At 48.5% G+C, this 22,243-nt stretch overlaps 2 protein-coding genes across 3 annotated transcripts in view; one reads left to right on the plus strand and one right to left on the minus strand.

The window, feature by feature from the left end:
* The first annotated feature begins 3,578 nt into the window (after window positions 1-3,578).
* LOC135454059 (mesothelin-like protein) lies at window positions 3,579-8,626 on the plus strand. Its single transcript, XM_064725784.1, has 10 exons — window positions 3,579-3,846; window positions 3,935-4,025; window positions 4,473-4,617; window positions 5,141-5,313; window positions 5,477-5,635; window positions 5,804-5,937; window positions 6,622-6,755; window positions 6,911-7,011; window positions 7,214-7,778; window positions 8,003-8,626. Exons 1-10 carry the CDS (start codon window positions 3,677-3,679, stop codon window positions 8,113-8,115), a joined length of 1,785 nt encoding a protein of 594 aa, XP_064581854.1. The 5' UTR covers window positions 3,579-3,676; the 3' UTR covers window positions 8,116-8,626.
* A 436-nt stretch (window positions 8,627-9,062) lies between these two features.
* LOC135454058 (mesothelin-like) overlaps window positions 9,063-22,243 on the minus strand; it is a 30,654-nt gene continuing 17,473 nt past the window's right edge. Inside the window, exons 17-29 of one of the 2 annotated variants that reach the window (XM_064725782.1) lie at window positions 21,967-22,087; window positions 21,506-21,591; window positions 20,743-20,866; window positions 20,431-20,621; window positions 19,198-19,288; window positions 18,300-18,411; window positions 17,493-17,710; window positions 16,856-17,002; window positions 15,827-15,960; window positions 14,660-14,787; window positions 14,066-14,160; window positions 10,242-10,431; window positions 9,063-9,568 (exon numbers count right to left, since the gene is read on the minus strand). In XM_064725782.1, coding sequence (XP_064581852.1) covers window positions 9,474-9,568; window positions 10,242-10,431; window positions 14,066-14,160; window positions 14,660-14,787; window positions 15,827-15,960; window positions 16,856-17,002; window positions 17,493-17,710; window positions 18,300-18,411; window positions 19,198-19,288; window positions 20,431-20,621; window positions 20,743-20,866; window positions 21,506-21,591; window positions 21,967-22,087 — 1,732 coding nt within the window. In that variant the 3' untranslated portion in view covers window positions 9,063-9,473. The remainder of the gene's footprint in view (window positions 9,569-10,241; window positions 10,432-14,065; window positions 14,161-14,659; window positions 14,788-15,826; window positions 15,961-16,855; window positions 17,003-17,492; window positions 17,711-18,299; window positions 18,412-19,197; window positions 19,289-20,430; window positions 20,622-20,742; window positions 20,867-21,505; window positions 21,592-21,966; window positions 22,088-22,243) is intronic. The other variant, XM_064725783.1, reaches the window with a different exon arrangement.

Raw genomic sequence — 22,243 nt, forward strand, 5'->3', positions numbered from 1 at the left:
CTGTCTGCTCTCTGCATCCATTTCCCGGGGGCTTCCAGGAATGAGGGGAATGAGGCTGGACCGGCCCCGCGGGAGCGGCCCTGGGGCTCCAACCCGGCCCGGCCGACCTGTTGTGTGAGGGAGGATTGAGTGTGACAGGATTGAGTGTGAGGGGTAAGATTGTTGTGTGAGAGGATTGTTGTGTGAGGGGTAGGATTGTTGTGTGAGAGGATTGTTGTGTGAGGGACAGGATTGTTGTGTGAGAGAGGATTGAGTGTGAAAGGATTATTGTGTGAGGGACAGGATTGTTGTGTGAGAGAGGATTGAGTGTGAAAGGATTATTGTGTGAGGGACAGGATTGTTGTGTGAGGATTGTTGTGCGAGCTGCAGGATTGTTGTGTGAGGGACAGGATTGAGTGTGAGAGGATTGTTGTGTGGGGGAAGATTGTTGTGTGAAAGGATTGTTGTGTGAGCTGCAGGATTGTTGTGTGAGGGAGGATGGAATTTTAGAGGATTGCTGTGTGAGGGACACTCATCCCTCAGGTTGGAGTGGAATAAAAACCGATTGAAGACCTAAGGAATTACTGCAGTCTCTAAGACTGGGAGATTTTTTTGAAGATTATGAACCAGATGTGGGCAGAGGGCCACTGGTAAAGGGAGGGGAGCATTCCCAGCCCTCCTGGCACAGGGACCTGCAGTCAGAGCTCACAGCTGACCTGGCAATGTCCCCAGGAATGCCTGGGGCAATGTTCCTCCACATGTTCAAGTTCTGGGTGGATCCTCCAGGGGCGGCTCCCGAGGGGGTTTCAGGGCCAGCTTTGATCTCCACAGGGACACAGTGGACGCGGTGACCCCCGCAGTGGCCCTGATGTGTCCCTGCCCTCCTGCTCCAGCCACCTCTGTCCAGCCAGCCTGAGGCAGGGGCTGTGTCCCTCCAGCAGCCCCATAGCATTCTGTAATTTTACTGTCCCAACAGGAGCTATTTTCACAGTAAATCCTTCCAAAATAGAAACGAGCAACACCCATGGGCGTCGACCCAGCCCTGGGGCTGCAGGACCGGTTGGGGGACGGGGCTGGGGACAAGACAGGGCTGGGGGTGACAAACCCCTCTTGACACTGCCAACAGCTCCAGGGACCCTTGGTGAGGGCTGGGACCCCCAAACCTGGCTGAGAGTGGGGCACAGCCCTGCTCCAGCCCACCCACCCTTCCCTTTTCCCGGGATAAAAGCTCAGATAAAGTTTGTGCTCACAGCTCCTCCAGGTTGTCATCTCAGAGCCACGGGAAGGATTTGATTCCTTTGCTCTTGGTCCCCTTCATGACATGTGCTTGACATTTGGAGCATGATCAGGGGGAAAAGCTGAAAAAAAGGGAATGAGATTGGCTGTGATCCAGGGAAAAAGGAGAGGAGAGACACCTCCCAGAGGGTGCTGAGCCCATCACTGGGTTCAGTCTGTTCTGCACCCTATAAAATAACCCCTGAGCAGCTCTACAGGTTTTCCCCTCACCTGGAGCACCTTAATCCCCCTCAGGAGCACAGAAACTCCCAAACCAGAGGCTTTAACTCCTTCTGGGTTCACTTTCGGTTCAGCTGAACCCAGAGCTCAGTGACCCTTTATGAGAAGTAGGAAACAGCCCCAAATCAACAGCAGGGAGAAGGAAAGGAGCCTGACAAAACAGAGTTGAGAAACTGCCCCGTCACACCCCGTGTGCGGAGCAACATCCCCACCCCGCACAGATAAAGTGCCGAGCGCTGCCCAGCCCCTGCCCCAGCCCCACCAGCACCTTCCTGGGGAATCCTCCCATCCTGGAGCCAGATCCCCCTGGACGAGGGGGAGGAGAACAGCTCGGCACAGCCACGGTAGGATTTGGGGGGAAAAAATGAGATTTAGGGGGGAAAATTCCTTGCGTTGAGTTCAGACAGCGATAATGGATTGCTGTGGGCAGCCTTGGGGGATTTGAGGAGAAAGGATTGATTTTCTATCAGGGGATCCCCCTGAGGGGTGGGGAACACCTGCTGGGCTCCCCCACTGCCTTACACTGGATTTCTCCCAGTCTGTGCTGGTGAGGAGCAGGGGGATGGAGGGGGACCCTGTCCCTGCAGGACAATTGTGGAGTTTCTTTTACTAACAGGTGGGAAAAGTCCTGTTTTCTGTTATGTGGGATTTAAAATCTCACCTGTGGTCGCTGGGGGTCTGCGCAGCACCACAGAGATGGGGTGGGCATGGTGAGCCCCTGACCCCAGAGCTCCAGCCCCAGTGCGGGGTGACAGAACCAGCCCCAGGACCTGCAGTGCTGTCCCCAAGCTCTGACCCCGAGTGTGGAACAGCTCCTGCCCCAGGTGACAGACCTCCAGCCATTCCAAGTGTGGGACACGGCTCTCCAGACCCGCTCCAAGGACGAACCCCTGGCAGCAGCACCATGGTGTGGGCAGCCCCAGCCCTGGCAGCCATCACCCTCTGCCTCCGTGAGTCACATCCTGTGCCCCAAAACTGCCCCAGGACCCCAGGGATGCTCCAGCTGTGCTGCTCCTCATCCCAGTCCTGCTCGGTTCAGCCCTCTCGGGCTCTGTGTCCTGCTCCCCTCAGCATCCACAGGCTTTCCCCAGGGACATCTTCCCGGATTTCCAGGGATGGATTTATCCCTTTTTGTCTTCCACACCCTCCTGGAGGGAGCGGGGGGTTCTCAGGTTGGGGGCTGCTCCCTTCATAGTGATCCACAGCATTTCCTAAACATGAAATTAGCAAAGGAAAGGCTCTTCCCAGACTTCAAACCCAGAGCTGCTTGGAGCAGCCCCGATGAGCTGTTCATACTCCAGGGATGTTTCCTAACCTGCTCCTGCTTCCTTGTAGGCATCTCCACAGACCCGGTGAAAGCCACAGCGGTGAGTCCCTGCCGGCTCTGCTGGCTCCCACCGTGCCAGGGCTTCCCCAGAATCCCCCAGCTGGCTCTGGAGGTGCCACCATTCCTGCAGCGCTCAGCTCCAGGGTGGCACAGCCACCACCTCCCTGCTGTCCCCCTGTGCACAGCGTGGCCCTGTCCTTGTCCCATCCCTCCCCTCCGTGCCCTGCTCCCAAACCCAGCTCCAGGCAAGCAGGGACAGACCCACCCGAGTGTCCCCGCTGCTGAGAGTGGCTTTGGTGGCTTTTGTCCTCACAAGTCACCCAGGGGCTGCTGCAGCTCCTGGCTGCTCCCACGGGCAGCAGTGTGGGTGCTCCAGCCGGGTCAGATCCTATTCCCTGCATCTCAGATCCCTTCTTCCCTTTCCTTACCGGGGCTGAGCATCCCCCATCCTCTCTGCAGGCTGCTCTGATTGTTGGAGCCGTCCTGTCCAACGCTGAGCATCCCCAGTAAGTACCAGCCCAGCCCGGTGGGGGCTCTGGGGGGTTCCAAGGGGTCTGTTGGGGTGAATTTGCGTTTATCCCGCATTTGCTGCTGTGCCGGGTCACTGGGCAGGGAGGATTTACAGCCCTGTGCAGCCGGTTCCGTGCTGGGATTCCAGCTGGCTGGGCTCCTGCACAAACACAAACACAAACACACCGAGGACTGTCCTTCCTCCACGCGGCTGCAGCTGGAGCCTCGCCCCGGCTGAATCCCGGGCGCTGCTGTTTTATCCCTCACCCAAACCCCGGGATACGGGGGCACCCACCCGGCCGTGGGGATGGCAGCACCCCGGCACTGATTTTAGGGGACGTTTTCATGACACCCCACATGTACAGCCTCAGGGTGCTGGTGTGTGACCTGGAGCCGGGCACCATCCTGGCCTCGGACCCCAACATCCTGGAGAAGCTGAAGCTGTGCCCGGCGCTGACAGGGGCACAGCAGGACGCCCTCAATGCCCTGCTCCTCTCGGGGGACACACCGTACGGGTGAGGAGCCTTCCCGCTGCTGGAAGGGTGGGCGGTGAACAGGAGGGGTGGGGATCCACGGGATGCTGAGCTGCTCCTGCTGCCGCAGGGATCCCTCAGGCTGGGATTCACAGACTCTGCAAGACCTGGGGCCGCTCGTGCTGGCGTTGAACCAGACCACGCTGAGTTTGGTGGCCGAGGTAAGGTCCCTCTCTCCTCGGGGGGAGATGGCCATCGGGCAGGTCAGCTCCGAGGGTGGGGGACCCAGGATCCTGTGCTCTCCGGTCCTAGATCCCCTCTGTCCCTGTGCTCTCCAGTCCTAAAACCCCTCTGTCCCTGTCCCCCCAGTCCCAGCACCCTCTGTCCCGTCCCGCCAGCACCCTCTGTCCCTGTCCCCCCGGTCCCAGCACCCTCGGTCCCCGTCCCCCCGGTCCCAGCACCCTCTGTCCCTGTCCCCCGGTCCCAGCACCCTCTGTCCCCGTCCCCCCGGTCCCAGCATCCGTGTCCTGTCCCCCAGTCCCAGCACCCTCGGTCCCGTCCCCCCGTCCCAGCACCTCGGTCCCGTCCCCCCGGTCCCAGCACCCGTGTCCTGTCCCCCTGTCCCCACCTCGGTCCGTCCCCGGTCCAGCACCCCGTGTCCCCCGCAGGCAGCTCGGGAGGGTTTCAGGACGAGCATCGCTGCCGCCTACATCAGCCAGGGGCGTTCCCAGCGGGAGGAATCCCTGCTGCTCCTCAGGGCGCTCGCAGCAGCCTCAGCCGCCTCCCGGCCCCGGCTGCAGCGCAGCACCGACCGTGAGTGTTTCCCTTCCCTCCGGCCAGGCCGGGGCTCTGGGAGGGGACAATGCCCGGGGCTGGTAGGGTCTGGGAGCTCCCGGCTGGACCAGGCAGAAATCTGGGATTCCCACAAACGGGGGAAGTGGGGAAATGTCCTTGAAGTACAAGGTGAGGTCTTGCTCTTACCTGGGAGCAGAGATGTGGTGGCAGCACTCAGGAAGGAGCTGGGACAGTCCCCAGGGCAGGATGCTGCAGGAGCAAAGGATGTTCTTGTAGGAGATATGGAGCAGTTTGAGCTGATTTTAACAGGACTAAGCACATGTGGGCTGCAAAACATCACCAGGTTCTTCTGGAATGACTTCAGGGAATGACAGCAAATGAGACACCTCTGTGGATTGGGGACCAGGGGATGGGAACAGGATTCACCATGGCTTGAGCCACGTTTTTGTGATTCCCTGTCCTTCAGCAGGGCTCTGAGGGCCAGGTGGGAAGGGCACACAGGGGACACACACCTTCTGCCTGACCAATTCCTTGCCCTCAGGCTGCCAGGCCGAGCCCATCACCGCCAGCAACATCGACGACATCGCCTTCCTGTTGCCTGAGGACCTGGACTTGTGCCTGAGCAATGATGTGTTAGTAGAAAACCTGGAGGCTGTGAAGGATCTGCCACTCATCCCAGAGGCTTACTTGGTCCTGAAACAAAAGGTGGATGAGGTAAGGGGTGGCACAGGGCAGGAGCTCCCCAGCAGCACGGGCCAAGCCAGGATGGGCAGTGCACAGGGCTCAGTGGGCACAGGGATGAAGGTGCCCAAGTGGGTCCTTTGCACTCATTCCTGCCCTATTTTCCCTTCCCTTCCCTTCGGGCTGGGCCCCACAGTTTTTCCAGGGGTCAGAGATCCCAGAGGAGAAGCTGAGGCAGCTGGGGATGCTGTCCCGCCTGTACACGGAGGAGGAGATCAGCCGGTGGCAGGTGACATCCAGTGAGACCCTCTCAGCCCTGCTCAGCGACTCAGAAGGACCATGGAGCGATTCCCAGGTAAACCCATGGCAGCAGAGGGGGATGGATGGTGAGGAACCCAAACTGGGACTGCCCCTGTCCCAGCCCAGCTCGGGCTGGAGGCATTGTGGGGTTTTGGGGGGTTGGCAGCACTGCCATCCTTACCAGGAGCATCTCCCATCCCTGCCTGTGCCCTGTGTCCCTCAGGTGCAGCAGCTGCTCAGCAGGTACCTGGCCCTGGGGGGCTCCTTGACGGGGCCCCTGCTCCAGCAGATTGGAGGCAGGCGCCTGTGCAACCTGCAGGAGGGGCAGATCCAGCAGATCCCTGCTGCAGCCATCGGGTGAGCCGCTTCTTGGGGCTGCTGCTCAGCCCTCAGAGGCCCTGGGCTCTGGGAAGGTGGGATGGAAGAGCCCCAGCTCTGTTGTGGATGTCCCCACTCCCAACCAGCACAGTGGGATGGCCCTGTCCCAATCCCAGATCCTACCTGAGCTCCAGGACCATGAGCAGGGATATCCCCCTTGTCCCTCACAGCCACCAGAACAATTAATCTGTAATTTGGGGTGCTGCTGACACCTTGAGAGGCTGCCTGGAGCAGAAGCTGGGCAGAGCTAAAGGAATAAAGCAGGGATTTATTAAAAGGCCTCAAAGGATTCACCTTGGGCAGTACAAGGGCCTGGCTGTGGCTACACCCAAGATGGACAATGGGTCAGGAGTCCTCACACTTTGATAAGTTTTGGTCCATTTCCATATTGGGGTTCATTGTCCGATTCCAGCTCAGGTTCTGCAGTCCCACCCTCCCAGACTGCTCTCCTCCATTCCCTGTTGTTTGCACTCTCTGGGCCTGGAGCTGCAGCGATGTCCTTGGTTCTGGGGCTGGACAAGGATTGTTCTGTGTGCCTGAGCTGTGAGGAGAACTGCTGACACTTTCTGTGGAGTTCAGAGTTCTGTACCAATGCAGTCCAGAATGTGGGAAACAGGAAAGCTCAAACTGAAGGCATCAGGGCTGACCTGTGCCCCCTTCCAGGACTGCTGGGCGGTTGAACATCTCTTCATGCTCCCAAACCAAGAAGGATCAGCTCTATAGGAAGGCCCGGGAGGCCTTTGCCAGCCTGGCCAGCACCCCTGGCTCCTATTACTGCCAGATCCAGCCATACCTGGGTAGGTGCTTCCCCTCACCCTCCCTCCCAACACCAGGTTCGGGGTCTCTTCTCAGCCACAGACAGGTCTGGCAGCCTCCAGAACCTCCCCAAATTCTCCCCAGAAGTGCTGGCTGGGTTTGCACATCTCCAGGTGTTCCTTGGGCTCTCTTTAAGGTGGAGCTCCAGCAGAAGATCTGAAGGATTTGGCTAATGCTGGTGTGGCCATAAACATGGATCTGAGCACCTTCCTCACCCTAAATCCTGAGGAACTGCAGGTACAGCCCGGGGGTGCTGCTGCCTCTCTCCCCAGGGAAGGGCAGGGCTGGCTGAGGGTGGAGCCCAACCAAATCACCAATTCTCCACATTCTCACCTTTATAATTTTCCTTTAGGAAGTTTCAGTTGCTCTGCAGCCCCGTTAGCAAAGCGTTTGGGGCTGTGAGGGTGAGGGAAGGGGATGCTCTGTGTGTGTGTTGCAGAAACTCAGCGTCACCGACGTGAAACATTTGCTGGGGGAAAACCTCCCTGAGCTGAAGGAGCACGAGCACGAGCCGGTGGTGGTGAGCTGGGTGCAGCTGCAATCCCAGCAGGAGCTGGACTGCGTGCTGGACATCGGCCTGCAGGGAGGGCGGCCCGAGCCCACGGGGACAGCCAGCCCTGCTGCCACCTCCACAGCCAGTGTCACCACCCCGGCCAGTGTCACCTCCATGGCCACTGTCACCACCTCTGTGCCCACCACCCCAGCCAGTGTCACCACCCCAGCCAGTGTCACCACCCCAGCCAGTGTCACCTCCATGGCCACTGTCACCACCCCAGCCAGTGTCACCACCTCTGTCCCCACTGCCACCCCCGCCCCACACACGCCCACCCCAATTCCCAGCTCCACCATTCCCCCCCAAACAAGCCCCAGCTCCTCCCCGGCCGTGCCGTGCCAGCCCAGTTCCCCTCCCAGCCCTGTCCCCAGCCCCAAACCCACCCCTGGGAGCGTTCCAGAGCCAGCACAGCCAACCTCCAACGGCCACATCAACCTGCACCCTGAGCCCGGTGAGCTGGGAATGGGGGAAAGGCTTGGGAATGCTGGGGAGGACAAAGCTGCCTGGTCCCCCTCATTCCTGGGGGGATTCAGGGCTGGGGGACAGCTGGGGACGTGGCCCTGGGGGTGCCCTCGGGTTCTCAGGTGCACTTCAAGGTGTCCCATCAGCTGCTGAGCCCACAGCCCTCCCTGGGCAGCTGGAGAATCCCATTCCCTGTGCTCTCCCTCCCTGCAGGATCAGGATCAGGATCAGGATCAGGATCAGGATCAGGATCCAGGCTCTGCTCCTGCCTCGCTCTCCTGCTGGCAGCCACCATGGGGAGTGTTCTGCTGGGGGGGCTGCTCTGAGCCCCCCTCAGCGCCCCCCACCCTGCACACCCCTCCCTCCATCCCAGTGGAACTGCGCTGGGCAGTCCCTGCTGGACAGCTGGACCAGGAAAGGGAAGAGAATTCATCCCCGTTTGATGCCAGCACAGGGTTTGGTTATTTTTGAGGTGGGCCAGTGAAGGAGGACAGATTTTTCCAGCCCAGAGAAGCTTCCACAGGTCCTTACTAGAGATTTACTCCCTGTAGTAGAACCAGCAGTGCTGCTGACTGCTCTGCCAAGGCAAGAGCACCGGGCCCAGCTCTTGCAGGGATTTCCTGTCCATCCCATCCCACTGGGATCTGTTAAACAGTGGGAAAACTCAGGGACTGAGTCACTGGTGGCCCTGCACCACAGCTGAGAGATCCCCAAAAATCTTATTTAACTTTTCTCACAAGCTGCTTTTTGATCAAGGTTTGCTCAAACCACACACAGACTCTTCTGGGATGATTAGCTGGAGATAATTTATCTTGATTACTGTTCAGTGCTATACAATAAAACATCAATCTGGTTTTTCCTAATCCAATGTGTCCTTTGAGGTGTTTAGTGCTTTGTGGGGAAGCTTTTCCAGCATAAATCCAAAATCTGCAATGAAGGACAGACCTGCTCCCTCTCTAGAAAGCTCAAACAGTGAAGATTTATAAGATATAAAATATATAAAACCCTTTTTCCTCCTGGAGGAAAGGGGGATGTCAGGAGCTGGATACAGGTTTCACTGAGGGGTTTTTTTTGACAGATATTTCCAATGAGTGGGGAAAAAATATGGAAAACCTTGGGCAAAAACTTTCCCTCCAGATGATGAAGCTGAGAAGAGTCTCAGCTCCTAAACGTTGAACAGCCAACCCCAAGGAACAGAAACAGGCAGATCCTGGGATTCTGAGCCCTCATTTGGGGGGATTCCTGCAGCCAGGAATGTGAGGGCAGCCCCAAGGAAAAGCAGACACTCATCAGTTTGCTTCTGACATTTTTGCTCAGTTCCAGGATTTATTTACAAGCAGCTGGCAAACTTCACTCCCACCCCTAGGTCTTGGCAGTGTCACGAGGTCAGGCTCTGGGAAATGTCATTTTTCACCTGCAGGACTCACCCTTAAACCCAGCAGTAAGATGGGCTTTAGCAGTGGTTTGGGGCTGAGCTGGGCTTGGGCTGTCCCAAAGGAAAAGATCCTGCACCAGAGAGTCTGGGATCTTCCCTTCAGACACAACTGGGGTTTTTCCAACTGATTTGAAAGCCAAAAGTACCTAAAAGTGAGTCCTGGGCTGACCCCAGCTGCCTGGAGCTCTGGGCACTCCTCAGGCCGGGTCTCAGAGCAGGTGCCAGGCTGGTCCCTCGCGGAGGAGACGGTCAGGAGAGGATGGACAGCGTGAGGAAGCTGAGCAGCAGGGCAGGCAGGAGGTGAAACACCATGGCCACAGTGCCCAGAGGGGCTGAGGACATTGCTGGAGGACAGAGAGGACATCAGAGCACAGAAATCAGTGACTGAACCTGGCAGTGTCCGTTTAGTTTACTGCATTATTTATTTGATCTTTTTATTTTCTTCCCTATTAAAGAACTGTTATTTCTTGCTCCCATATCTTTGCCTGAGAGAGCCTTAATTTCAAATTTATAGCAATTCAGGGTGGGGTGTCACAGACATTTCTTCATAGAAATCCTTTCTTTGGGATTTCTCCTTCTTCTGGGAAGCAAAGGGCCCCAGAAGAAGAATGTAAACAATTGTTATCAGCTGCTGTGAAATGTAGCAGGTGTCCCTGTGATTGGCTCATCTTCCATGTGTACCATTAAAGGCCAATCACAGGAGCAGCTCTGGGCAAAGAACTTTGTTATTCATTCTTTCTATTCTATTCTTAGCATAGCTGCTCTCTGTAACCTCTCTTTTTCTTCCTTTTAGTATAGTTATAATGTATTATATATCTTATATGAATAAATCAGCCTTCTGATCAAGAAACAAGATTCTCGTCCTTCTCTCACCACAGTGACCGTCTAAGGTCGCTGTAATAGTGGGGGATTTTCCCTTTTCCATTTCAGGGCAGGCTCCTGCCTTCCTTAGCACACACACGTCCGTCCAACCCCAAAAGAACCGTGAAACCCCAACCAGCAGGGCCCCACACCCACCTGGGAATTTGGGGGTGACCAGGTTGATGTAGCCCTCCTGCACGCCCCCCGTGAGGCCGACGTGGAGCTTGTCCAGCTCCGACTGTTTCTGCAGCGCCGCCCAGTCCCGCACCGGGGCCCTGCTCTGCCACTGCGCCAGCTCGGGCAGGTGCAGCCCCAGCAGCCCCTGCACCTCCCCGGGCGTCAGCAGCTGGGGAAACACACACACAGCAGGGTTAGGATTGCGCTGATGGAGCTCGTGTTACAGATAGAAATGAGATTTTTAAAAATTTAATTAATAAAAAAGAGATAAAATATGTTAAATATTTATTATGTATTATATATTAATAATGTAGAAAAAAACTATAAATAAAAATAATATTCATTCTATATAAATATATATTTATTCTGTATTTATTCTATATAAATATATATTTATTCTATATAAATATATTAATATTAATATAGTATAATTATTAATTAAAAAGTAATAGTAAATTATACATTATTTAATTATTTATTATTTAATATTATATTGATTATAATTAAATTGATTTAAATCAATTTCAATCAACTATATTGATTATAATTAAAATTTATTATTACTATATTAATAATATATATTGTGTGTGTTATATGTGTGTGTTATATTGTGTTATATTGTGTTATATTGTGTTATATTGTGTTATATTGTTTGTGTTATACTGTGTTATACTGTGTTATATTGTGTGTGTTATACTGTGTTATACTGTGTTATACTGTGTTATACTGTGTTATACTGTGTTATACTGTGTTATACTGTGTTATACTGTGTTATACTGTGTTATACTGTGTTATATTGTGTTGTGTTATACTGTGTTGTGTTATACTGCGTTATACTGCGTTATACTGCGTTATACTGTGTTGTGTTATACTGTGTTATACTGTGTTATACTGCGTTATACTGCGTTATACTGCGTTATACTGCGTTATACTGCGTTATACTGCGTTATACTGCGTTATACTGCGTTATACTGTGTTATACTGTGTTATATTGTGTTGTGTTATATTGTGTTATACTGTGTTATACTGTGTTATACTGTGTTGTGTTATACTGTGTTATACTGTGTTATACTGTGTTATATTGTGTTATACTGTGTTATATTGTGTTATACTGTGTTATACTGTGTTAACTTTTTGTGTGTTATATTGTTTGTGTTATATTGGTTATACTGTTATACAGTATTATACGTGTTGTGTTATATTGTGTTATACTGTGTTATACTGTTATACTGTTTGTGTATATTGGTTATACTGTATACTGTGGTATTGTGTTATACTGTTTATACTTGTGTTGTTATTGTGTTTAACTGTGTTATACTGTGTTATACTGTGTTATGTTATACGTGTTATTGTGTTAACTGTGTTATACTGTGGTATATGTGTTATACTGTGTTATAATGTGTATATTGCGCTGTGTTTATACTGCTGTTTTTGTTATATTGTGTTGTGTTATACTGCGTTGTGTTATACTGCGTTTGTTATACTGTGTTATACAGTGTTATATTGTGTGTTTTATATGTTTGTGTTATCTTGCGTTATACTGTTTATACTGTGTTTGTTTTTTCTGTGTTATACTGTGTGTGTTATACTGTGTTATACTGTTGTGTATACTGTGTTATACTGTGTTGTGTTATACTGTGTTATACTGTGTTATACTGTGTTATACTGTGTTATACTGTGTTATACTGTGTTGTGTTATACTGTGTTATACTGTGTTGTGTTATACTGTGTTATACTGTGTTATACTGTGTTATACTGTGTGTGTTATACTGTGTGTGTTATACTGTGTGTGTTATACTGTGTGTGTTATACTGTGTTATACTGTGTTATATTGTGTTGTGTTATACTGTGTTATACTGTGTTGTGTTATACTGTGTTATACTGTGTGTGTTATACTGTGTTATACTGTGTGTGTTATACTGTGTTATACTGTGGTATACTGTGGTATACTGTGGTATACTGTGGTATACTGTGGTATACTGTGGTATACTGTGGTATACTGTGGTATACTGTGTTGTGTTATACTGTGGTATACTGTGGTATACTGTGGTATACTGTGGTATACTGTGGTGTGTTATACTGTGTTATATTGTGTTGTGTTATACTGTCTGTGTTATACTGTGTTATACTGTGTTATACTGTGTTATACTGTGTTATACTGTGTTATACTGTGTGTGTTATACTGTGTGTGTTATACTGTGTGTGTTATACTGTGTTATACTGTGTTATATTGTGTTATATTGTGTTGTGTATACTGTGTTATACTGTGTTATACTCTGTTATACTCTGTTATACTGTGTTGTGTTATACTGTGTTACACTGTGTTATACTGTTATACTGTGTTATACTGTGTGTGTTATACTGTGTTGTGTTATACTGTGTTACACTGTGTTATACTGTTATACTGTGTTATACTGTGTGTGTTATACTGTGTTGTGTTATATTGCGTTGTGTTACATAGTGTTGTGTTATACTGTGTTATACTGTGTGTGTTATATTGTGTTATACTGTTTGTGTTATATTGTGTTATACTGTGTGTGTTATACTGTGTGTGTTATACTGTGTTATACTGTGTGTGTTATACTGTGTTATACTGTGTTATACTGTGTTGTGTTATACTGTGTTATATTGTGTTGTGTTATACTGTGTTATACTGTGTTATACTGTGTTATACTGTGTGTGTTATACTGTGTTATACTGTGTTATACTGTGTTATACTGTGTTATACTGTGTTGTGTTATATTGTGTTGTGTTATACTGTGTGTGTTATATTGTGTTATACTGTGTGTGTTATACTGTGTTATACTGTGTTATACTGTGTTATACTGTGTTATACTGTGTTATACTGTGTTATACTGTGTTGTGTTATACTGTGTGTGTTATACTGTGTTATACTGTGTTGTGTTATACTGTGTGTGTTATACTGTGTGTGTTATACTGTGTGTGTTATACTGTGTGTGTTATACTGTGTGTGTTATACTGTGTGTGTTATACTGTGTGTGTTATACTGTGTGTGTTATACTGTGTGTGTTATACTGTGTGTGTTATACTGTGTTGTGTTATACTGTGTGTGTTATACTGTGTGTGTTATACTGTGTGTGTTATACTGTGTGTGTTATACTGTGTTGTGTTATACTGTGTGTGTTATACTGTGTGTGTTATACTGTGTGTGTTATACTGTGTGTGTTATACTGTGTGTGTTATACTGTGTGTGTTATACTGTGTTGTGTTATACTGTGTTTGTTATACTGTGTGTGTTATACTGTGTGTGTTATACTGTGTGTGTTATACTGTGTTGGGGTTATACTGTGTGTGTTATATTGTGTTGTGTTATATTGTCTGTGTTATACTGTGTGTGTTATACTGTGTGTGTTATACTGTGTGTGTTATACTGTGTGTGTTATACTGTGTGTGTTATACTGTGTGTGTTATACTGTGTGTGTTATACTGTGTGTGTTATACTGTGTGTGTTATATTGTGTGTGTTATATTGTGTGTGTTATATTGTGTGTGTTATATTGTGTGTGTTATATTGTGTGCGTTGTGTGTGTTATATTGTGTGTGTTATATTGTGTGTGTTATATTGTGCGTGTTATATTGTGTGCGTTGTGTGTGTTATATTGTGTGTGTTATATTGTGTGTGTTATATTGTGCGTGTTATATTGTGTTATATTTTGGATTTGATGGAATTTGGATTTGATGGAATTTGGATTTGATGGAATCCACCAATGGACAGCCCAACCAAACCCAAGCACAGAACACAACAGAATGCAGGGAGTTAAAGAGCTCCAAGGGCCAGCTCACCATCAGGGAGTCTCTCCTCAAGGTCACAAAGGTGCTCACGTTCATGTTCACGTTGTCCTTGCTGAGAACCTTCAGGTCTGCAGCAGGAGCCCCCCCTGCAGCAAAGCAAGGAGAGCATCAAAGGAGGGCACACCCCAAAGGACACTGCTGGGTCTCTGCACAAAATGAGGATTTCTCCAAACCCTACTAGGCTGGGAACACACTGAGGTGCAGCTGCAAAACGTGGGGATGCTCCTCCTTTATTTATTGGGAGTTATTCTGTTGGGCATTGAAAAATCTGTGGTGATGCCAAACAGGGGAAAGAAGGGTGAGGAGAATTTGGAAAAATCTTGGCTTAACAGGGAAAAAAAAAAAATTGTGACATGGAAATGGGCTTTGAGATAAATCCTGAGTTTGATTTTCCCTGTGATGGTCTGAAAAAAGATTTGGGCAACTTAAAGCAGGTACAGAATATTTTGTGCTATCTACAAGCTGGAAAGACAAACTTTTAACAACTTGACTTTGAAAATTCCCAAATCTTTGATGAATTTTGATACCCACTTAGTTTATAGCTAAGAGTTCTCCTTCCCCACAGCATCCTGGATTTTTACATACCCAGGTAAGGCAAAATCAGCTCATAGTAAGCAGGTGAATGGTGCTGGTCAGAGAAAGCTTCTTTGGCTTTCTGGTACAAGATGTTCTTCGTCTCCTGGGAACAGGCTGAAGGATTCAGAGACGCCAGTCTGCAGAAAAATAAAGATTTAGGGTGAAAAAAGCTTTTATTATCTTCAACCTGTTTAATTTTTGCATATTCTGAGTGTTTTTTGGGAGTCTCTGCCCAGCACAGGTGATCCCCAATTCCCAGCTCTATGGAGAGAAGCTGAGAGGAAAAACAATGGCTCAGTTTCCTTCTGAGAATTTGTCCTTCAGGTGATGATGGCTCTTATAGTGCCCAATAAATCTGTGTGTTTGCCAAGTGGCAATGAATTTATTTAATTTCATTTAATTTCATTCAGTCTTACAGAGGAATTCAATCTGGAAATGCTTAAAAACCACGAGGAAGTGGCACCTGATGGTTTAGTGGTGACCACAGTGCTGGGTGATGATGTGAGAGGCTTTTCCCAACCTTAAGGACTCAGTAATTCTATGAAATTCAATTTAATTAACTCTTCTGCAGATGAAAGAAAGCACAGAGTCAGATTTGCAGCCTGCTGGACTGAAATAAAGAGAGTTGCATTGGGAATCTGGGCCCTGCCTGGTAGGTTGTAAGGTGCTTCCTAAATTCCCTTTCCCTGAGAGCAGAAAAAATGAAAAGGATGTGTGGTATTAATATTTTTTGGAAAAATCTCTTTGCCAGGATTCTTCTCCTGGGAAGCTGAGATGTCTCAGAGAAAAAGGAAAACAAGAATGATCTGATTTGCTTCTCCTGTGTTTTGGTCTTTTGGAATGTGGTTGGAGATTGTTCCACTGGTTTTCTGTGAATTGTTTTGACTCAATGGCTAATCAAGGTCAAGCTGTGTCAGGACTCTGGAAAGAGCCACAAGTTTTCATTATTATCTTTTAACCTTCTCTAAGTATCTTTTCTGTATTCTTTAGTATAGTTTATCACAGCTTAGTTTAGTATTCTTTAATATATTACAGCATCATAAAATAATAAATGAGCCTTCTGAGAACACAGACTCAGATTCCTCATTGCTTCCCACCACAGGGCACCCCACAAACACAATCAGGATGGGAAAGGGCTTTTGGAAGAAGCCCAAGACACCCCAGCTTGGGACTCACTTGAGGCTGGAGGGGTTGATGGCCTTCAGGTCAGTGGCATTCAGCAGGCACACGTACTTGGTGCCAATGGCATCCAGGGCCGTGGCATTCAGGGCATTGCCCAGCTCCAGGTAGCGTTTGATTGCTGCTGAGGCCTGGAAACACAATCCATTAGATTAATTTAATTCAATCAGGAGGTGTGGTTTCATCCTTGAAAGAAAGTTGGTATTTTATAATTAGAAAAATAAAATGGAACCATTTCAGATCTGTTCATGTTGCTGTGAGTTTTGTGTTAGAGACAGAAGTGAGGTATATGGTTTTTCTGTAGAATAGTTATTTTTTATTGTATACTATTTTAATATAATTTTATTATTTTAAATTTAGATTTTATTTATTATTATTTCTTTTATTTATTTTTATTTATATTATTTTTATTGTATACCATTTTTATATGGTATTAGAAGGCATTGTGTTTGAATTCAATTGGTTTGTGATCTAGTGAAGCTTAGTTCATGGTTGGTAGGGGTTATTGCTTATTAAACAATATATGTTATATATATGTAATATATTTATATATGTTATAGGTTTATTAAACATCTTATAGATAGGTTTATATATTTATTTAGTAATCAATTAGTAATCTAGTGAAATCTAGTAATCTAGTTCATTGGTTGGTAAGGGTTATTGCTTATTAAACAATATATATTATATGTTTCTGTATTTCTAATATATTTATATACATTATATGCTTATTAAACATTTAATAGATATGTTTATACTTTTATTGAATTTTATGGGATATATTTCTTGTTTTTATAGGTGTGAATGTTTTTTTTACAAGAACAGACTGTTGTGCTAACTGGTTTTTATTCATATGAATTTTTTTATTGGGAATTTAATAGGTTAGCTTAGAACAGGAAGGCCTGATTTTACAAGGCCTTTCTTTTATAAAGTTTATTGGGCCACTCAAAATTGTGGCACCAAAGATGCTTCAACCACCTCAGAACCCAAAGCAGCCCCAAAGCCAGGAGAGCAAGGCCAAGCCCCTACCAGGGAATCCGAGGGCTGAGTTTTCAGGAATGCAGCCAGGGAGTCAGCAGAGCTCATGTTCCAGGTGGAGATCTCCTCTGGGCTGAGCAGGTGCAGCAGAGGGCCCATTGCAGAGAGCACTTTCTCAGGATAACCATTGGGATACCTCTGTGGAGACACCAGGGGACGGGCTCAGAGCAGGGCTCAGGGAGCTGGGCTCAGCCTGGGGAAAGGTGGAATGGTTTTAGAGCCGTTTTCATCTCTCTAACTGGGATTGGAGGGAGGATGGAGCCACGTTCCTCTATGAGGTGCCCCGTGAAAGGCTCAGAGCCAACAGGTCAGGAAAACTGATTAGATAAAGAAATAAGAGATAAGAAATAAATATTTTCCCAGTAAAGGTGGCAAACCCTGGGAGAGGAGCTGAGAGACAGTGGAGTCACATCCTTGGAGATTCTAAATTCACCCGGACAAAGCCCTGAGAGATCCACCAGTGGAAATTGGAATCACATCTTTGGAGATCCCAAATTCCCCAGGACAAGGCCCTGAACAATCCCATCAGTAGAAATTTGAGTCATACCCCTGGAGATCCTAAATTCACCAGGACAAGGCCGTGACCAATCCCATTAGTGGAAACTGGATATTTTTGGGCTGGAATTACCTCGTCCAGGTATTCCTTCATCACAGCCAGCTGGGGGGTGCTGAAAGCGTAGTTGCTGAGGATATTGGAGAGGTCATTTTCCAGGTAGAGGTAATTTTCCTGGGACATGTTGTGGAGGCAGGCACGCAGGAGCTCCTCAGGTACGTACTCGGTGGGCATCAGCGGATCATCCAGCTTTTCCTTTGTTATCTCCAGATTAGCTGGGCAACCTGCTGAAGCTATGGCAAACACAGGGTTAAATTAAATCCTTTGGCTCCAAGCTTTGGATCCCAGAATCATTTTAGTTGGAAAAACCTCTAAGGTTGATCTGTGCCCAATCCCCACTTTGTCACCGGCACTGAACTCCTTGGACACCTCCAGGGATGGGGACCCCAAACCTCCCTGGGAGCCTCTCCCAAGGCCTGAGGAGCTCCAGGGTGAGCCCTGGGCCCAGAGGGAATGGTCAGGGTGAGCCTGGCCCAGGAAATGGTCAGGTGAGCCTTGTCCCAGGGAATGTCAGGGTGACCCTGGCCCAAAAGGAATGGTCAGGGTGAGCCTTGGGCCCAAAGGGAATGGTCAGGGTGACTCCTGCTCCTATCAGGGTGAGCCCTGGACCCAAAAGGAATGGTCAGGGTGAGCCCTGGGCCCAAAAGGAATGGTCAGGGTGAGCCCTGGGCCCAAAAGGAATGGTCAGGGTGAGCCCTGGGCCCAAAAGGAATGGTCAGGGTGAGCCCTGGGCCCATCAGGGTGACCCCTGCTCCCAGAGGGAACGCTCTGGGTGAGCCCTGGGCCCAGAGGGAACGCTCTGGCTCAGGGCAGCTCCCGTACCCTCCGCTCGCTTGTGCCGGCGGGGCAGGAGCCCCCCGATGACCGTGGCCAGCTCCTCCCTGGACAGGTGGGAATCCCAGGCAAAGTTCCTCAGCCAGGTGGTCACAGCTTTCTGCAAGGAAAAGGGATCATCAGGGGGATTTGGGAATGCTGGATGTGCCTCCAGCACAGCCCCTGCTCCTCACACACCGGGCTCTGAAGATCCTGAACCAAAAGCAATTCCTTCAATGTTTGAACTTTCCCTTTCCCCCAACCCAGCAGTGACTGGAGCTCCTCACAAAGCACTGGGAGTTTTTCCTGCTCTCCCTAAGTGACCTGGATTTGCAGTTCCAACCAGTCAGCCCTGATGCCTTCAGTTTGAACTTTCCCAGATTCTGGAAGGCACTGGTATATAATAACTCTGAACTCCACAGAAAGTGTCAGCAGTTCTCCTCACAGCTCAGGCACACAGAACAATCCTTGTCCAGCCCCAGAACCAAGGACACCGCTGCAGCTCCAGGCCCAAAAAGTGCAAACAACAGGGAATGGAGGAGAGCAGTCTGGGAGGGTGGGACTGCAGAACCTGAGCTGGAATCGGACAATGAACCCCAATATGGAAATGGACCAAAACTTATAAAAGTGTGAGAACTCCTGACCCATTGTCCATCTTGGGTGTAGCCACAGCCAGGCCCTTGTACTGCCCAAGGCGAATCCTTTGAGGCCTTTTAATAAATCCCTGCTTTATTTCTTAACTCTGCCCAGGCTTTGCTCCAGCCCCCAGCTCCCCAAACCCTCTCCTCCCACACCCCATCCCTCTGGCCCCAGGTGCTTTAAAAGAAGAACTGCTGGAGCCAGGCTGGCCCTGCAGCCCCCAGCCCCATGCCCATCCCCAGGGTCCCCAGGCCACGGCAGAGCCCACCTTGGGGATCTGCTGCAGGATGCTGGGACCCAGCACGGGGATCAGCCCGCTCAGCTCGCTCAGGGTGAAGGCTGACCACGCTGAAGGAGGCCTGCAGACAAAAAATGTGTTGCAAATAAGTAAAAACTTATAAAAGAACAGCCTTATAGACATAATTTGAACCTTACTACTCCATATTAATCTATTAAATTCCCATAGGAAAAGAATTATAAAAATAAAAATCAATTTACATAACAATCTATTCTTGTAAGAAAACAGTTTGCACCTATAAAAATAAGAAGTGTATCCCATAAAAATCCATAAAGAAAAAATATAAACTATCTAGAAAGAGAAAAGTTTAATAAACATATACACTAACCATTACCAACCAATCCACTGAGTTTTAATAATTTACTAACCTGTTAAATTCAAAACAGTACCTTCTAATATCATATAAAAATGAGCTATATACACTAAAAATTCAGCTATTCTACACAAAAAACAATGTCTCATCTGTCTCATTTCTATCTCTAATGCAAGCTACTATGAAAATTAGCAGGTATCAGGTCTCAAGGAAGAACAAAACTGAAAAAACCCCCTTTAAATCTCCCAGGATTACATCCTTGCAACATGTGACGTTAAGAAAACACAAGGTTTAAACCTGAAAACACCTCAACCACTTCCTGTTGCACAAAATGTCATTGCAGCAGAGCAGAAGCTGTCAGGGACATAAATCAGGGCAGCTGGGTGGAAAAACGGCCTTGAACAAACACATTCTTTTCTTAAGGCTCTTTCTGGAACCCAAAGAATTTCTGTTGCTTGCTATGGCCCAATTCAGTGCCAAGATCTTGGGGCAACCAGGAAGAAAAATATTTATCAAAATATTTATCAAACATCTCTCACTGGACAGGCAGAATGTCTCCTGGAAACCTGTGCCTGACAAACAGCTTGACCTCACCTGTGATCACCAGGCCAGGCAGAGAAGTTTGATTAATGAAAAATTAATTTTGCAGACCAGAGGAAAAGCTTTTATAACGAGCAAGAGAGACACAGAAGTGAGCCCATTTTTCAGGAGAATTTCACCCAGGCCTTTCAGCTGAAATAATTTCAACCAAACAACATAAAAGACCCAGTCCAAAGCTCAAAATGAAGATTTTTTTGGGTTTTTGATCAAGCTGCTTGGCTGGAGTGCACTCAGGCCTTAACAGGACCATGGGGTTGATTAAGGGAAGAGCCCAGGAGGAAAAGCCATACCCAAAGGTGGTGTTGCCACTGCTGAGGACGTCCCTGATGGCCTCTTCTTGCTCGGGCAGGAAAGATCCACACTGGCTCAAATCCTTCAGCAAGCTGCCCCCAGAACTCCTGATGTAGTCCCCATCCAGCTCACACACCAGCCAGCCCAGGATCTCAGCGCTTGTGTGATTTATTTTTGTGCCAGGAACTCCCTGCAATAAAGGCAGAGGCATTAACTGGGGTGGAGCATCCCTGAACTTCAATTCCTGCAGGATCCCAAATAAGCCCTGCAGGACCCCAATTCCTGCAGGATCCCAATCTCTCTCCTCATACCAGACACTCCAGAGCCTCCAGGAGCAGATGCTGCCTCTGAGGGTCCTCTCTGGGCAGAACATCCTTGTTTGCCTTCCCAACGTTGCTGAAGAACTGGCTGCAGTTCCCTGCATAGTCTGAGGGGCTGGAAGGACAAACTCCATGAATTTCAGGGAATGAGGTCAAGCTCAAGGCACCCCGTGTCTGATAAAGCATCTCCCACACCTGCACACTGAGCTCCAGGAGTTGCTCTTCCCCAGTTTTCTTCTATGCCATTAAATCCTTCAAAAATTCCTTGAATTTAAAAAAATGGTTCTTTAAAAATCAATTTTCACCTGAAGGAATTTAGTGTTCAAACTGTTCCAATTGTTAGATTTAAATTCAAACTAATTCCAACTAATCTATTGTTAAAATTGTTCAAGGTTTGGGTACAGAACCACAGCAGGGAGGTACTGGAACAGGGGAATTCACTTTATTCCCTGTTTGCTTTGGCTTTGTAAGGGAAAAGCACATTCAGGGACCTGGGAATGCTGAACTTGGCCTTGGCCACTGCCTGGGATGGGGCAGCCTCAGCCTCTCTGGGAAACCTCACAAGGAAGGATTTACTGCAATATCTCATACAAATCTACCCTCCTCCAGCTTTCTGCAATCCCATTTTTATTCCCCAGGAAGAGGCCTAAACAACTCTGAAATAGAAACCAAATTAATCAGCCTGGTTATAAACTAATTTTTATTTTTCCCATGTTGCTCTAAGGCAAAATGATGGAAACCACAGCACAGGTACCTTAAAAACAGCAGCAGGTCCTGGGGATAAGTGTCCCAATCCTGGGGAATCCCATGCAGGGTCACCATCCTCAGCAAGCAGCTCAGCTGCAAGGACACCAGAGATTGATCAAGGAGAGAAACCACCACGAAACACAAGGAAAAGATAAAATAATGGAAAGGTTTTATGCTGCTCTGGGAGGAAGGAAAGGAAGGAAGGAAGGAAAGGAAGGAAGGAAAAGAAGAAAGGAAGGAAAAGGAAGGAAGGAAAGGAAGAGAAAGAAGAAGGAAAGGAAGGAAAGGAAAGAAGGAAGGAAGGAAAGGAAAGGAAAGGAGGAAAGGAAGGAAGGAAAGGAAGGAGAAAGGAAGAGAAAGGAAAGGAAGGAAAGAGAAGGAAAGGAGGAAAGGAAGGAGGAAAGGAAGGAGAAAGGAAGAGAAGGAAAGGAGGAAGGAAAGCGAGGAAGGAAAGGAAGGAGGCATTACCTGGTCCTGGCCCAGCTTGACCTCCTTCTTCCTCATGACTCTGGCCAGCTCCTGGAACCTTTCTGCCCCCACAGCGCCGGCAGCTGCACAGGTGAAGCCCTGGAGCACAGACTGGGAGAGCCTGGGAGTTCCCAGCAGGAAAATCAGCAGGGAAAAGCCTTCAGGAAGGAGCATTCAGAGCAGGATTCTGCTCACCCCACTGATATAAATCTCTTTTTTTGTAATTTTCATCTCAAATACATCAAGAAGATACAGGAGTCCCTCTAAATGAATCCCT

This window comes from Zonotrichia leucophrys, chromosome 14, assembly GCF_028769735.1.
Source record: "Zonotrichia leucophrys gambelii isolate GWCS_2022_RI chromosome 14, RI_Zleu_2.0, whole genome shotgun sequence".
NCBI classification, from domain to species: Eukaryota; Metazoa; Chordata; class Aves; order Passeriformes; family Passerellidae; genus Zonotrichia; species Zonotrichia leucophrys.